The 13,206-nt window shown below is 39.7% G+C and overlaps 2 protein-coding genes across 2 annotated transcripts in view; one reads left to right on the top strand and one right to left on the bottom strand.

The window, feature by feature from the left end:
- Positions 1–5,593: 5,593 nt before the first annotated feature.
- Positions 5,594–7,411, bottom strand: ECHS1 (enoyl-CoA hydratase, short chain 1). Its single transcript, XM_083352059.1, has one exon. It carries the CDS (start codon positions 7,365–7,367, stop codon positions 6,492–6,494), a length of 876 nt encoding a protein of 291 aa, XP_083208185.1. The 5' UTR covers positions 7,368–7,411; the 3' UTR covers positions 5,594–6,491.
- A 901-nt stretch (positions 7,412–8,312) lies between these two features.
- The window catches only part of FBXO38 (F-box protein 38), a 37,331-nt gene continuing 32,437 nt past the window's right edge, over positions 8,313–13,206 (top strand). Inside the window, exons 1-4 of the mRNA XM_083355385.1 lie at positions 8,313–8,359; positions 10,123–10,301; positions 11,345–11,478; positions 12,310–12,473. Coding sequence (XP_083211511.1) covers positions 10,174–10,301; positions 11,345–11,478; positions 12,310–12,473 — 426 coding nt within the window. The 5' untranslated portion in view covers positions 8,313–8,359; positions 10,123–10,173. The remainder of the gene's footprint in view (positions 8,360–10,122; positions 10,302–11,344; positions 11,479–12,309; positions 12,474–13,206) is intronic.

The raw sequence follows: 13,206 nt of genomic DNA, 5'->3' as shown, positions 1-13,206 counted from the left end.
GTCCTTCAGGAGAAGGGCGGTATACAAATTAAATTATTAAATTATTAAATTAAATTATCTAAAACATTTCCTTCATCCAAGCCATTTCGGCAGTATTACATTACTTATATAAAAAAATAAAATAAAAAAGGGGGGAAAAGTATACAGTATTATTTAAGGAATTCATCTCTCTTAGTAAAAGGTAAAGGTAAAGTTTCCCCCACACATGTGTGCTAGTCGTTTCCAACTCTAGGGGACGGTGCTTATCTCTGTTTCAAAGCTGAAGAGCCAGCGCTTGTCCGAGGATGTCTCCGTGGTCATGTGGCCGGCATGACTAGATGCCAAAGGTGCACGGAACGCTGTTACCTTCCCACCATAGTGGTCCCTATTTTTCTACTTGCATTTTTACGTGCTTTCGAACTGCTAGGTTGGCAGAAGCTGGGACAAGTAACAGGTGCTCACTCTGTTACACGGCACTCGGGATTTGACCCGCCAAACTGCCAACCTTCTGATCGACAAGCTCAGCGTCCTAACCCACTGAGCCATGTATTCAGAATCTTTTCTATTTTTTTAACCATATTCAAACAAATGTTTCTTTTTTAAATATTCTCTCTGATAGATCCCATCATCTAGTTTCTTAATTTTCACTTTAATCTTTTTCCTTTGACCAGTATCTTTCTTGATGAATGAATCAAAAAGTTTTTCCATATATTCATGACTGTTGCTGTAGGTATAAGAAGTAAATCAAATAAAGTGTCTTTATATGAGGCTTTTGCCTTTCCATGTTTCTTGTAAGTCTTTTTCTTTTTCTCCTTTGCTTCTCTTATCACTTCCTTTCTCTCTGATGTTTTCAATGTCTCTACATTCCATCTTATCCAATCTGTTTTCCCCCTCAGATTTCTTTTGTAGTCTTAAGGGATGAGTTGTTTTTTCCATTTCTTGTAAATTTTTCCCCACTAGGATTAAATCATGTTTTCTTACTTTGTTCTTTGAGTCTCTATTTTCAATTTTATGACCACTTGTTTTGTCTGCTCCTTCTCTGTTGTTATTTCTTGGAAGTTTTTTGTTGTAGAGTTAAATTAGACATAGATTGATTTGTATTTTCAAGGTTATTTTGGATTTCTTTATGATTTGAACTCAGTTTTATTTGAATCAATTGCAGTATACTATATATCTCCTTCTGCGAGGTATCTATGTTTTCTTGGTAAGTTCTATCTACATGTCTCTGATCCATGATGATCAAAAGTTGAAGTTTTCCTTCTTATCTCCAAATAGCTTTAGAGTCCCGATTAAATAGATATTGGTAATCCAAAGAGCTCAAAAAAGATTTTTTCCTAAAGTTTATAATTCTCTCTTTGTCTGCAGCCCAGATTGTTGTCTTTTTTGTCACAGTTGTTGTTATTAAAGCTTTGAAGGTCACAAACACATACTAGCTTTTCCCAGGTTTTGGCAAGTTCTCTATGGAAATCATAACTGTCATAATCTTCATTCACTATTAGGTATCAGCATCTATTTAGTTTTCAATATGAACAATGGTCTTTAAAATGAGAGTCTTAACCATTCAACAATTTTAAACTTGTCCAAAGTTAAATTTTAGCTTTCAAGTTTCTAAATTTATTTCACTACCATATATTTTGATCCTCCATGGAAATTTTAATTTGACATTTCTGTCAGTATACGGGTGGGGTGGAAGTCCCCCTCCTTCACTTTTGGAGATATTTTGCTTCTTGGGGATCATTTCCAGGAAGTTAAGTATAGAATAGACAAGGGAAAATCAGATTCCTCATCCAGTTCCAAGCAAGCTGTTTACTGTTGTGCTGGTTAGTTCTTTTGGACTTCGGCTGCAAGTAGCTTGGGCTGATCGGTGAAATACAGCCTTTCTCCTGTCAGGTTAGAAGACTTTCCCCAAGAGAAATGGAGCAACTGCCATCATTCCAGAGTTGCTGGGGCACCCTTTTTTCTTCACCGCCTCTCCGGAGTGACTTGGACCCATTAGAGTCTCCAATCAAGAGCAAGCCCGTGACCAGTCGCTACTGAGCAGGACCGGAAGTCCTCTCATTTCACTATATGTTTATATATATAAAATTCCCTCCCAAAATCTATGCATTAAGCAACCAACCCAATCGGTATTTTGCCATTATATAATAACTTTGTTTTTAACTAGAAAAAACCCTTCCTTCCTTCCTTCCTTCCTTTTCCCTTTCCTCTTTCCACTTTGCTTATATCTTATTGTAAGCTCTTAATTAAGATGCCATTATTTTATGCTATGCTTTGGGGAACATATGGCCAAAGTGTAGGATAGAAATATTGTTAGCCTTCAAGCACTTTCTGTATATCATCTCAGCAATATAACCCCTGCAAGATTAGCCAGTACATTTCTAGCCTTTAGTCATTCACACAGATTACTTCTCTGCTATTACAGGGCAACTGGGCGTAAAATTGGCATACGTCATGAAGGAGAATGCTCCCAAAAGGTATCTCCAGTTTTTCTTATTGAATGAATCTGCAGCAAATCTGCCTAAGATAGGAAAGTGCTTATTTTGTTTGGCAGAATAGAGCTTTGATAACAGATTTAAAGATGTACTCATATCTTTATTGCTTTATTGTATTCTTACTTTATTGCTCTGTACACCGCCCTGAGTCCTCCGGGAGAAGGGTGGTATATAAAACAAACAAACAAACAAACAAACAAACAAACAAACAAACAAACAAATAAATAAATAAACATGCTCTGAGTTTCTAAATTTTCATCCGTATTGATCTGAGACAGCTAGATTGGTGTAGTGGTTAAGGCACCAAGCTAGAAATCAGGAGAGGAGAACTAAAAACCTTAGACATGAAGCCAGCTAGATGACTTTGGCCAGTCACGCTGTCTCTCAGCCTTAGGAAGAAGACAAGGGCACTCCATTTCTGAAATCTTGTCAAGAAAGCTAGAGTATTCCAGGCAGTTGTGAAGAGTTAGACTGATTCAGAGGCATGCATAAATAAATATTTTTAACCATATCTGAGAAGTCATATTGATATGAAAAATAAGGGAGGGGGCAGGGATAAAAATTAATGGGATGTGGAGCTACTACATAATAGCTCTGTTTCTATTGAGATGCTATTACTTTCAAGTATCAAGGAATGAAGCATAAATGCAAATGCATTTTTTAAAAATTAAAATATTTGGTTTCTTGGTAATGAGGATTTCTAATAGGTTTTTTTTCTTTCCTCCATTTAGGAATAGAAGACTAAGTGCTAAGTTGAATGGGCCATGTTTAAAGAATGAAGAGGTTTTTGGAAACAAACTCTTGGTCCAGTTTCTATCTAATTGACAATAAAGAGCTGTTGACTTACAAATTCAAATATCTAGTATTTCTTATTTCTCTGAATAAAAAAACCCTAAGTGATCAACTGATTTTTCATATTGACACAACTAACATAAATGTGTGCAGGATGAGGGTTAGCAACCAAATGTGAGTCTCTATGTGAATTCTGTCCTTTATGCACTAGTGTATTATGTTGTGAAGCAAATAATGTAGAAGCTTGCACTGTCATACATTTAAACATTTTGGCTTCATCTGTGTTAGGAACAGGCAGCTATGACAAAAACACATGGGTCTGGAGACCTATCATTCAAATTGCCCCAGCATCACATATTGGTAGCTCACAAATTGTTTCTTCTTGGCAGTTGGCCTTGTGTCAAATATGTATTATACAGGGAGCCTTAACAATACTATTTTTCATTTGTAACCATCTCAGGTTTTCCTACATATTCCACGCACATAAACAAGCACTAGAAGGGAATAGACCGAAGAAAAAAATTGATAGGCTTTTAAAACTTCATGCTTAGATGCTTATCAAGGATTCAGAGTTCTCCCATGCCACTGTCTGCGGATGTTGATATATATTATTAGGAGCAAATTGGAACACGTTGCCTTTTTTTTTTTTTTACCAAACCTATGTCAGTGAATTTCAGGCTTTCTTTATACAAACACACACACATTTTTTTAAAAAAGTGGTTCTATGGTTCTAATTTAAACCAATTTAAAAAGGGCAAAAATGTCAAAAGAAAATCATTTTTCCTCATATCAAAAACTTCAGGTTGTAATGTTTTATAGTATGGAAGCAAAATGGCCTATTTAAGCTTAGACAACAGTCTGGCTTCAGACTATGCATATGAATAATGGAAAGGTGTTATCAGTGGAGAACGTAACGATATTCTTATTATCTGTATAGATTCACATGAAAATAAACCGTCTATTATACTTGGTCCCAAGTTGATCAGGGCTTTCAGTGAAAGTTCATTATCTTGAGGTAAATATACTATATTTTACTAATAACTCTGATTTCTGGGCACCTGACCAGTTTTCCTAACTTCCATTACAGCTCATCAACCATAGCTGAATAGTTTCACAAGTACAGGTAGTCCTCAACTTACAACAGTTCATTTAGTGATTGTTCGAAGTGAGAATGACAGTGAAAAAAGTGACTTATGACCATTTCTCACATTTACGACCATTGCAGAATTCCTATGGTCACGTGACCCAAATTTGGACACTTGGCAACTGACTCAGTCAGGATCCCAGGTTTATGTGATTGCTTTTTGTGACCTTCTGGCAAGCAGTCAATGGGGAAGCCAGATTCACTTAGCAACCGTGTTAGTGATTCACAACAACTCTGACAAGAAAGGTCATAAAATGGAGTAAAATTCACTTATCTCACTTAGAAACAGAAATTTTGGGCTCAATTGTAAGTCAAGGACTACCTGTACATACAACAATGGGGTGAAACACTTAATAGAGCATTAAAGAACACCAAAAAACAGTCAACCAGCTATCAATATCCCTTCTACAAGGGAATTCATACCATTGCTTCAGGAAATCCTGAGAAAAAGCCAGGTCTTCATGGCCTTCCAAATATTTGCAGGGTTGCATTTGGTCTAATTTCCAGGATTAAGTTGTTCAGAAAAAGTGCAGCAATACCCTGAGAAAGGAATTACACCCAGAACAAGCCTTCCCTTCCAGCTCTCCCGGGACACTCCCCTTGAAATAATTACTGCCAGATATCCAGATGTTGTCAGACTCAGGTTGAGATATATTAGGTTTTAAAGGTGACAACTGGCACCTTGAATTGTACCCAAAAGCTTACTAATAAATAATGCAGCTCTTGCAGTGGAGGTGTCATTTATACAAATCAGGTTGTACTACTGAGCTTGGTGTCTTTGTACCTGTTGTAGCTTTCAAGTGGTCTTCAGCGACAAGCCCATATAAAATGCATTGCAGTGAGTCCAACTGAGAGGTCACTGAGGCATAACTAACCATAACTGAGCAGGACCGCCCAATCCAGAACCAGATTGCCTTCTGAGACAGAAATGGCCTACACATGGCTTTGTGAATTAAAATACATTACTCCATGTTGTAAGTTAGCAGATCATTCCTAAAATTATAGGGCAAAGAGGCAATGGCTGATGCTCTAGTCCTGAAATTCAGAGACTATTCTATTAGCTGTCTTGGGCAAAAGAGCAGCAGTAAAGTATAATGCTCACTATTGGAGTAAACAATTCCCCTTTTACCTCAGTTACTCCTAAATGTATCTGAATAAAACTATTTGTTTAAAAAATCTGATGAAAGGCAGAGCGGGCAAGGGATACCATCTATTTTTAAATAATTTTATTAAGTGTTTATTGCAATTAAGAAAGCAATGGAATACATGAAATACTTTTTTGCATTTTTCATTAGCTTATAAGATAACCTTTACTGTCATTGTTTTCTGTGAATGCACTGGCACACGTTAAAAATGAAATTCTGATGCCCACTCTCAAAATAAGCCAAAATGTTGAAAATCCACTCATACTAACAGCACTATCCAGGACAGAATGCTTTAACCAAGTTTCCATTGCAATGACGACACAGCAGTTTCTTACTTGCTGGTTTGTTATTAACTCTAGCTTATGAAACTTATGAAGTGCTTCCATTGACCTGTGTTTGTTGCACCAGCATATTCTTGATTAGAACTGTGCTTATGGACTTTTTAACCACATGTAATCACACCAGATGTACCTTACTCTATAGCTTACACGGGACAGCAGTAGCTAAAAGCTCAGATTTATCACCAAGATAACAAAATTCAGCAGGCATACCAGTTTACAATTCTGGATAGATAAATCCATTTTCTAGTGCCTCAACGACTATTCCTTTCACCTTGTATTTTTGCCCATTTACTGTGGACACAAAAGCTTCCATTTTTATGCAATCCAAGGCATTCTACAAAGCCCACTTTATTAAGGGAAATTGGGATAAATTTTATTTTCAATCACTACCTTTCCAAAGAAATTGATTTTTGCACACCACGGTGCCAATAATTAGAGCTGTGACCACTTTCTGGCAAGGGGATGGCTGTCATTTTAAGGTCCAGGGATTGCAAATCAAGGCCTCTTTCGGCAAAATGCACCTGTATATTGTCTTCTATAAATGTAACCACGTTCCTAGCCCACCACCGTCATTATGGCCCCCTCCCCAAAGGAGGAATTAAAGGTCTTTAAATTTGGCTTCTCTCTTCTGCACAAAGGCATCCATCCCTTCTTTCCGGTCCTCCGTGGCAAAAGTGGAGTGGAACAGCCTCTTTTCCAGCCGGTTGCCCTCGGCTAAGGTGAGCTCGAAGGAGGCGTTGACGGCTTCCTTGGCCATCGCGGCCACCAGCTTGGAGTGGCGGGCGATCTTCTCCCCGCAGCTGATGGCTTCGTCCAGCAGCTTTTCCACCGGGCAGACTTTACTGACGAGGCCGGCCAGCTTGGCTTCGTGGGCCGAGATCCGCTCTCCGGTCAGGATCATCTCCATGGCCAGCGACTTGCCCACCGCCCGGGTCAGCCGCTGCGTCCCGCCGGCGCCGGGGATGGTGCCCAGCAGGATCTCCGGCTGCCCGAACTGCGCCTTCTCGCCCGCGTAGATGATGTCGCACATCATGGCCAGCTCGCAGCCGCCGCCCAGCGCGTAGCCGTTGACGGCGGCGATGACCGGCTTTCGGATGCTGGCCAGGCGGTTCCAGTGGGCGAGGAAGTTGGAGCCGTAGCACTCCTGGAAAGTCCGGTGTTGCATCTCCTTGATGTCGGCGCCAGCGGCGAAGGCTTTCTCGTTGCCCGTCAGCACGATGGCGCGCACGGACGGGTCCTGCTCCAGAGCGTCCAGCGCTTGGCTCAGCTCCACCATCAGCTCATCGCAAAGCGCGTTCAGGGCCTTCGGGCGGTTCAACTGGATCACCGCCACTTTCTGACCGGCTCCCTTCTTCTCCACCAGCAGGTGCTGGAAGTGCGCTGCTGCCGACGCGCCCACAAAGCGACGGGGCGGCCGAGCGGCCACAGCGGCCGCGGCCAAAGGCAGGCGGCGTAGGAGAAGCGCGGTGGCCATGCTGGCGAGAGCAGGCAGGACGCGGGGGGGGTTCCAGTCCAAGAGGCCCGCGGAAGCACTTCCGGTTCCCGAGCGATGCCGTCCTCCATATGAGGGGGGGAGGTTCACAGGGCACTTGCCCCGCTTGCTCTTGATTGGATGTTCTTATGAAAAAAATCTTTGTTATTGGATGAAAGACGTTACACTGAACCAGCGTTCATCTTAATAAAAAGGCAAAGCCAGCAAGACGCACAAACCTCTAGGTCCAATTCCCTCGGCAGGATTTTTTTTTTTAAAAAATGTTCTGACCGTTGTTTCCAAGCATTTAAGCCAAAGCCCCCTACCGAGGTTTAAAGGCTCAAGAGTTAAACGCTGTGTTAACTTCTTCTGATGCATTGCTAACAGTTTCAAGTAAAAGCAAAAACGATTTAAGATGCAAAGAGCTGCAATATCTAATGAGGGGGGAAAAACTGGAATTCTCCTTTAAGACTAGGACAGGGGTAGGCAACCTCGGCTCTTTTATGACTCATGGACTTCAACTCCCAGAATTCCTGAGCCAGCCAAGCTGGCTCAGGAATTCTGGGAGTTGAAGTCCATGAGTCATAAAAGAGCCGAGGTTGCCTACCCCTGGACTAGGAGAACCAAACAAACATGTGAAAGCTGGATTTGTCTTCGCTACAATGTTGTGTGTGGCCGGGTTGAAACTAGCGTAAATGAGAGAAGCCAGTTTAAAGAGCAAAGGCAGAAAAGGCGATGAAAACCTCCCAGCGGGCGACTTTTATAAATCTCCTTTCCCTCCGGGCCTAAATCTGGTATAGCGTGCCGGAAGTGAGGGTTGTGGAGCCACTCGTCTCTCTCTCTCTCTCTCTCTCTCTCTCTCTCTGGTCTCTTTTGGGGAGGAGGGACAAAGTTTACGGAAGTTGTGAGGGACGGACAGGAAGCGGAAGTGTTGTGAGGCAATGGGGAGGCAGCGTCTCCTGAGCTGCTCGGATTAAGAGTCTCAATGAGGAAAGGTAGGCGGCCGGGGGAAGCAGGTTGGGAGTTGGTCGGCGCCGGTACTCTGAGGGAGGCCAGTTGACGGTTCGGCAGGCAAGGCTGTTTCTGCCGTTGCTTTCGAAGTGCTCTTACGGGAGACCTGTTTTGGGGGTCAGCGCTGATTTCCGACCTTCCCCCTTTCCGGGCAGGATGGTGATACACCCCAGAGATGGCAATCGACGGGAGCAGCCCCTCCGAGGATGGATAACCCTCTTAAATGACCAGCCAGGCCCTTTTACCCGTGTCTTGTTGGCCTGAGCACCTGCGGCCTACTTGTTATCGGCCTTGAGCAGCTGCCCTCCTAATTTGTTTAGGCTTACACAGCTGTGGCTGAAGGTGGGACTTCGTCTTGCTGCTGACTTCCCAGACTTGACAAGCAACTCTTTGGTGTTTTCCCCCCCACTCCTGTTGTCTTATTCTTGAGAAGAGAGATGGGAGGCGGGGTCGGGTCAGCTTTATTATGGTTTCCCTTGTTGCCTCCGGAACAGCAAATGACACGCTATTTGTTTTTTTTTATTTCTTCCAATTAAGCTTCACAGAATATTGGAGCTTTCCAAAGGCTTGGGATGACCCACAATACTGGGGCACCCACGGTAGAGGAATTATACTTAGTACATGGATGATACCAGTTTTATAGAATTAGTGATAATGATTTCCCCCCCCCCTTGAATACAGTCAAAGATTGTCACAAAACAAGTATTCCTAATTACATGTGACCAAAATACTGGCTTCACAGTTACTGGCTTCACATAATAAGCTGGAATCCATCTGAGCATTATCTGCTTCGTTGTGTGAATTCAGCCAAAATGAAGGGGAAACTAATTAATTTCTTGAATTATGAATTTTTAAAAAAACACCTGTGGTATATTTTGTAGTATAATTGTTGATTGCTTTGAATAATGCATTACTTTACTACGTTGAGTCTTTGTTAGACTGCGGTTCAAACACATGCAAAGTCTTGCATACTGATGAACTTGATATGTGGTATTTAATTTTTAAATTATAGGCTACTTCATGAAAGGCATAGCATGTTATCTGAATTACATAGTGTACAGTTGTGGGAAGATTGTGAATAGGAAGACTTGCGGGAAATAATATATAGAAATCTAATTGGTGACAATTGTTACATAAAGTGGCCACTCGCATTTCTAAAACAATTTTATGGATGTTCACTTAATTATCCTTTGCTAAATTCAGTGAGATTTATTTCTAAGACAGCAGAAGAGTTGGTATATAACTTTCTTATAAGAACAAATATATTTTGAAATTTGCTATTCAGTTTTAATCCTTTATTACTTAAGTTAGCAATTCCCTCTGAAGTTGAGATAAGCCCCACTGGAATAAATTGTGATTATGACTGAATATGAATGCATGATATTATTTGTTAAGAACTCAAAGGGAGTCATGTAGGACTAAGCGAATAAAAAAAAACTTTTCCTTTGTTTTTTTTATAAATAGAACACTAATTGTAATTCTTCACTAACTAAAGATTTTTCACAAGAGATGTGACTTGGGTTTCATTTACAAGCTGGTTTATCCTAATCAGAAAGTGTCTTCCATTCTTATATCCAAATGGAAGATACTGTGCATAATGGAGAGTATAACACATCTTTCCAGAAGGTTGCTTTTATTTTTTGCATTGTGTTTAAGGTTTGTGCAGATATAAGTCTTACATGGACTTTATATATGTTAATCTGAGTTGCCATTCAGATTGTTCACTTATTTTAATTTTCTCCTTCAGTTTTACTGTTCTTAGAAGTGCAGTACCCTGTAATCTGCAAGTACAATCAAAATGGGGCCTAGACGGAAAAATGTGAAAGTGTATTCCACAAACCGGGAAAGCCCTGTATGCATTAAAGCTGCTGAGCTGAAAGACTACATGAACCAGCTTTCACATGAAGTGCTTTGCCATATCTTTAGGTAAGAAAATAGATTTTGTTTGGGTTTCAATATCTCCTATCATTCATTTTAATGGTCAGTGATAACAAGCATCTGCCTAATGTTGATATTTAACTGCTTCCATTTAGAGCAGGCATGTCCAACTCGCAACGTCATGTGATGTCGCGTGATGTATCGCAACTTTTTCCACATTGCCGGCAATGGGGTGGGCACGGTTTTGGCATGACACATCCAGCCCATGGGCCGGCAGTTTGACATGTCTGATTGAGAGGTTTGGGTAACATGCACACCAATACATCAATTATTAATTTGTGGAACACTTTGTGTTACAGAAAAAAAGTATAATCATCCACACATTGCCTAGTGCCACTTGTTTAGGAGCAAGTAACCATACTCGCCATATCCAAAGGCCCTCTGAAAAAGCCAGGTTTTAACCGCTTTCCAAAAGTAGAGCCTGCCCTTATCTTTGGGGTTGTGCTGTTCTAGACAAGGGGGCCTTTTGAATTGTATTAAAGGTTTCATTTTTTTAAAAAAGACTCAGATTAACTCTTGGTGTAGTAATGATTTATCATTGCTGAATATCGTTGGCCTATATGAAATAAAAAATTTTGCACTACAGAGAGAAGGGTTGTTTTCTCTTTACTTTGGATGACTGTAAGATACAGGACTGATTTATCAAGTGTCCTCTATGGTAACTTACATTACTGTTTTTTTTTCATTCCTGACAAACATGTGCCTTAGTTTCCAGCTATTCTAAAAATTCAGTCTGGAAATTTTGAAGTCCTGGTGCCATGATTGAATGGTAATTGTTACACGTGTGATGCTTTGTCTTTTTAAAATTTTAGCATGTGACTCTCCCAAAGGAACAATTGTTACTAGATGATTGAAAAAGAATTAAGTAAATCATGGCCTGTTTTATTACAGTTCCGTTTTCATTTACAGTCGAATTTATTTCTTGCTCTAATTGTTAATAGATGTTCTTTAGTATACAAATTGCTCTTTAGTATAATAGTAGAGGAAAGAAACCATCCAACAATTAATCCCATTTTATTCCCTTCTTGAAGGTATCTTCCCCTGCAGGATATCATGTGCATGGAATGCCTCTCCCGGAAGTTAAAGGAAGCTGTCATCTTGTACCTAAGAGTAGTTAAAGTTGTGGATCTCTGCGCAGGTCGCTGGTGGGAGTACATGCCCACCGGTAAGTGGCTGCTGTGAATCATGACAACTTTGACTACATTTTCTGCTTAGCTGTAGCATTTAAAATAACAGAGGACTTCCACAAATGTTATGTGTATATAGGAAAGCTTCCCAGAATAATAAAGAGATGGCAGGAGCTCTTTGTAACAAGCACATGTTTTAAGAGAAAGTAACTTTTGATTAGGCAGTCAGCTAGGCAGAAGTAATGGAATAGGGATCTTCTGAGTCAATTTAATCTTTATCCTAAATCACTGGGGATTTATTCTAGAATGCTATGGAAAGTGTCTGAAATTGCCTAATATTTTGCAGGCATTCCAAATGGTCAGCAAAACTTGGGAGAAGTTACAGATTCAGAAAGGGCTTTTTTTCCTTTTGAAGGAAAATTAAAAATTGGCAGTACATGAATAACAATATAGTGTATTCAAGTGCAAATTAAACCTAATCTCACAAAAACAAAAAGTCCAAGATCTGAGATTTAAAGACTAGTCAAACTAGTCATGATCAATTATAACATAGATCTATGACACCACTTAACAAATTATACTTTGGGGAATTAAATATTTATTTGATTAAATATATATAACACCGTCCGCTAGTAACTATTTCAAATATGTTTTATCTTCTTGCATTTAGTTCGGTTTTTCCTCAGTAGTAGTAGTACCATCTTTCTGCAGTGTTGTCTTTGAATTCTAAAATTACAAAAGAATATGCCAAAATAGAAATGGTGGTGTATATATATATTTATATGATAAAATAAAGACACGTTACTTGCCTTTGTGCATCTAGATAACCAATTTTTTAATAAAAAGTACAATATGGATTGTTTGTGCAGGATTCACAGATTCCAGCTTCCTAACCTTGCTGAAGAAAATGCCAGATATTGAGCAGCTATATGGCCTTCATCCCAGGCACCTTGACAGACGTAGGGTTCGGGGTTATGAAGCCTTCAGCATTCCTGGGGTGCTAGAAGCTTTGCAGGCTTGCCCAAATCTCTTGGTATGTGTTCAAAACATAAATTTGCAATTTCATTTGACAGCTGTCATTCTGGATAAGAATTAAGGGGACAAATTTAGAAAATGTCGGAGACAGTTTGGAAGGACAGATGGATTTGTATTTTATGGATCAAATTCAATTCCGTGCCCTTGAATCTGGGTTTCATTATCACATCTGAAACAACTGTAATTAAAAAAAAAACCTCACATGGAGTTTTCTGTTTTAATTAAATCTGGAAGTTTGCCCTTAAAGCCCAATCTGTTACTATAAGAAGGGAACAGTCTATGAATGAACGATAGCATAGAAAGAACAGTGTATTACATAAAATAACATCATATACATACACTAATCACGTTTGTTTTGTATATAGTTTATTTGCAGAGTGTGGAAAAATAACTTGGGAGTTGCAAAAATTGGCAAGCTTAGTGTTGTAACTAGCTATGATGTATCAACATATGGTTTATCAAAATAGTCCTGAGGATACAGTTTTATATAACAGTCTGAAGAGTTGTTTTACTGATACTTAAATGTTGATAATTTTATTGGTTGCTCCGCTATGGGTTCTTAGAAAGGCAAGGTATAAATCTTAGCAAGGAGATTTAGATCTGCTATTTTTAATGCATATATGATATGCAACTAATGTACAATTAACAATTGTCAGTGAAGTTGGCTTAATATTAATACAGAATTGTATGTAAGTTGGCAACAATGTTCAGGTAATATTAATATAAATAAG

This window comes from Vipera ursinii (genome assembly GCF_947247035.1).
Source record: "Vipera ursinii genome assembly, chromosome: 2".
NCBI classification, from domain to species: domain Eukaryota; kingdom Metazoa; phylum Chordata; class Lepidosauria; order Squamata; family Viperidae; genus Vipera; species Vipera ursinii.
This window is presented reverse-complemented; position numbering and strand designations above follow the sequence as displayed.

What these genes read in the sequence shown, in the direction of transcription:
- ECHS1 (XM_083352059.1), bottom strand. Translation starts at nt 7,367, where the DNA reads ATGGCCACCGCGCTTCTCCTACGCCGCCTGCCTTTGGCCGCGGCCGCT.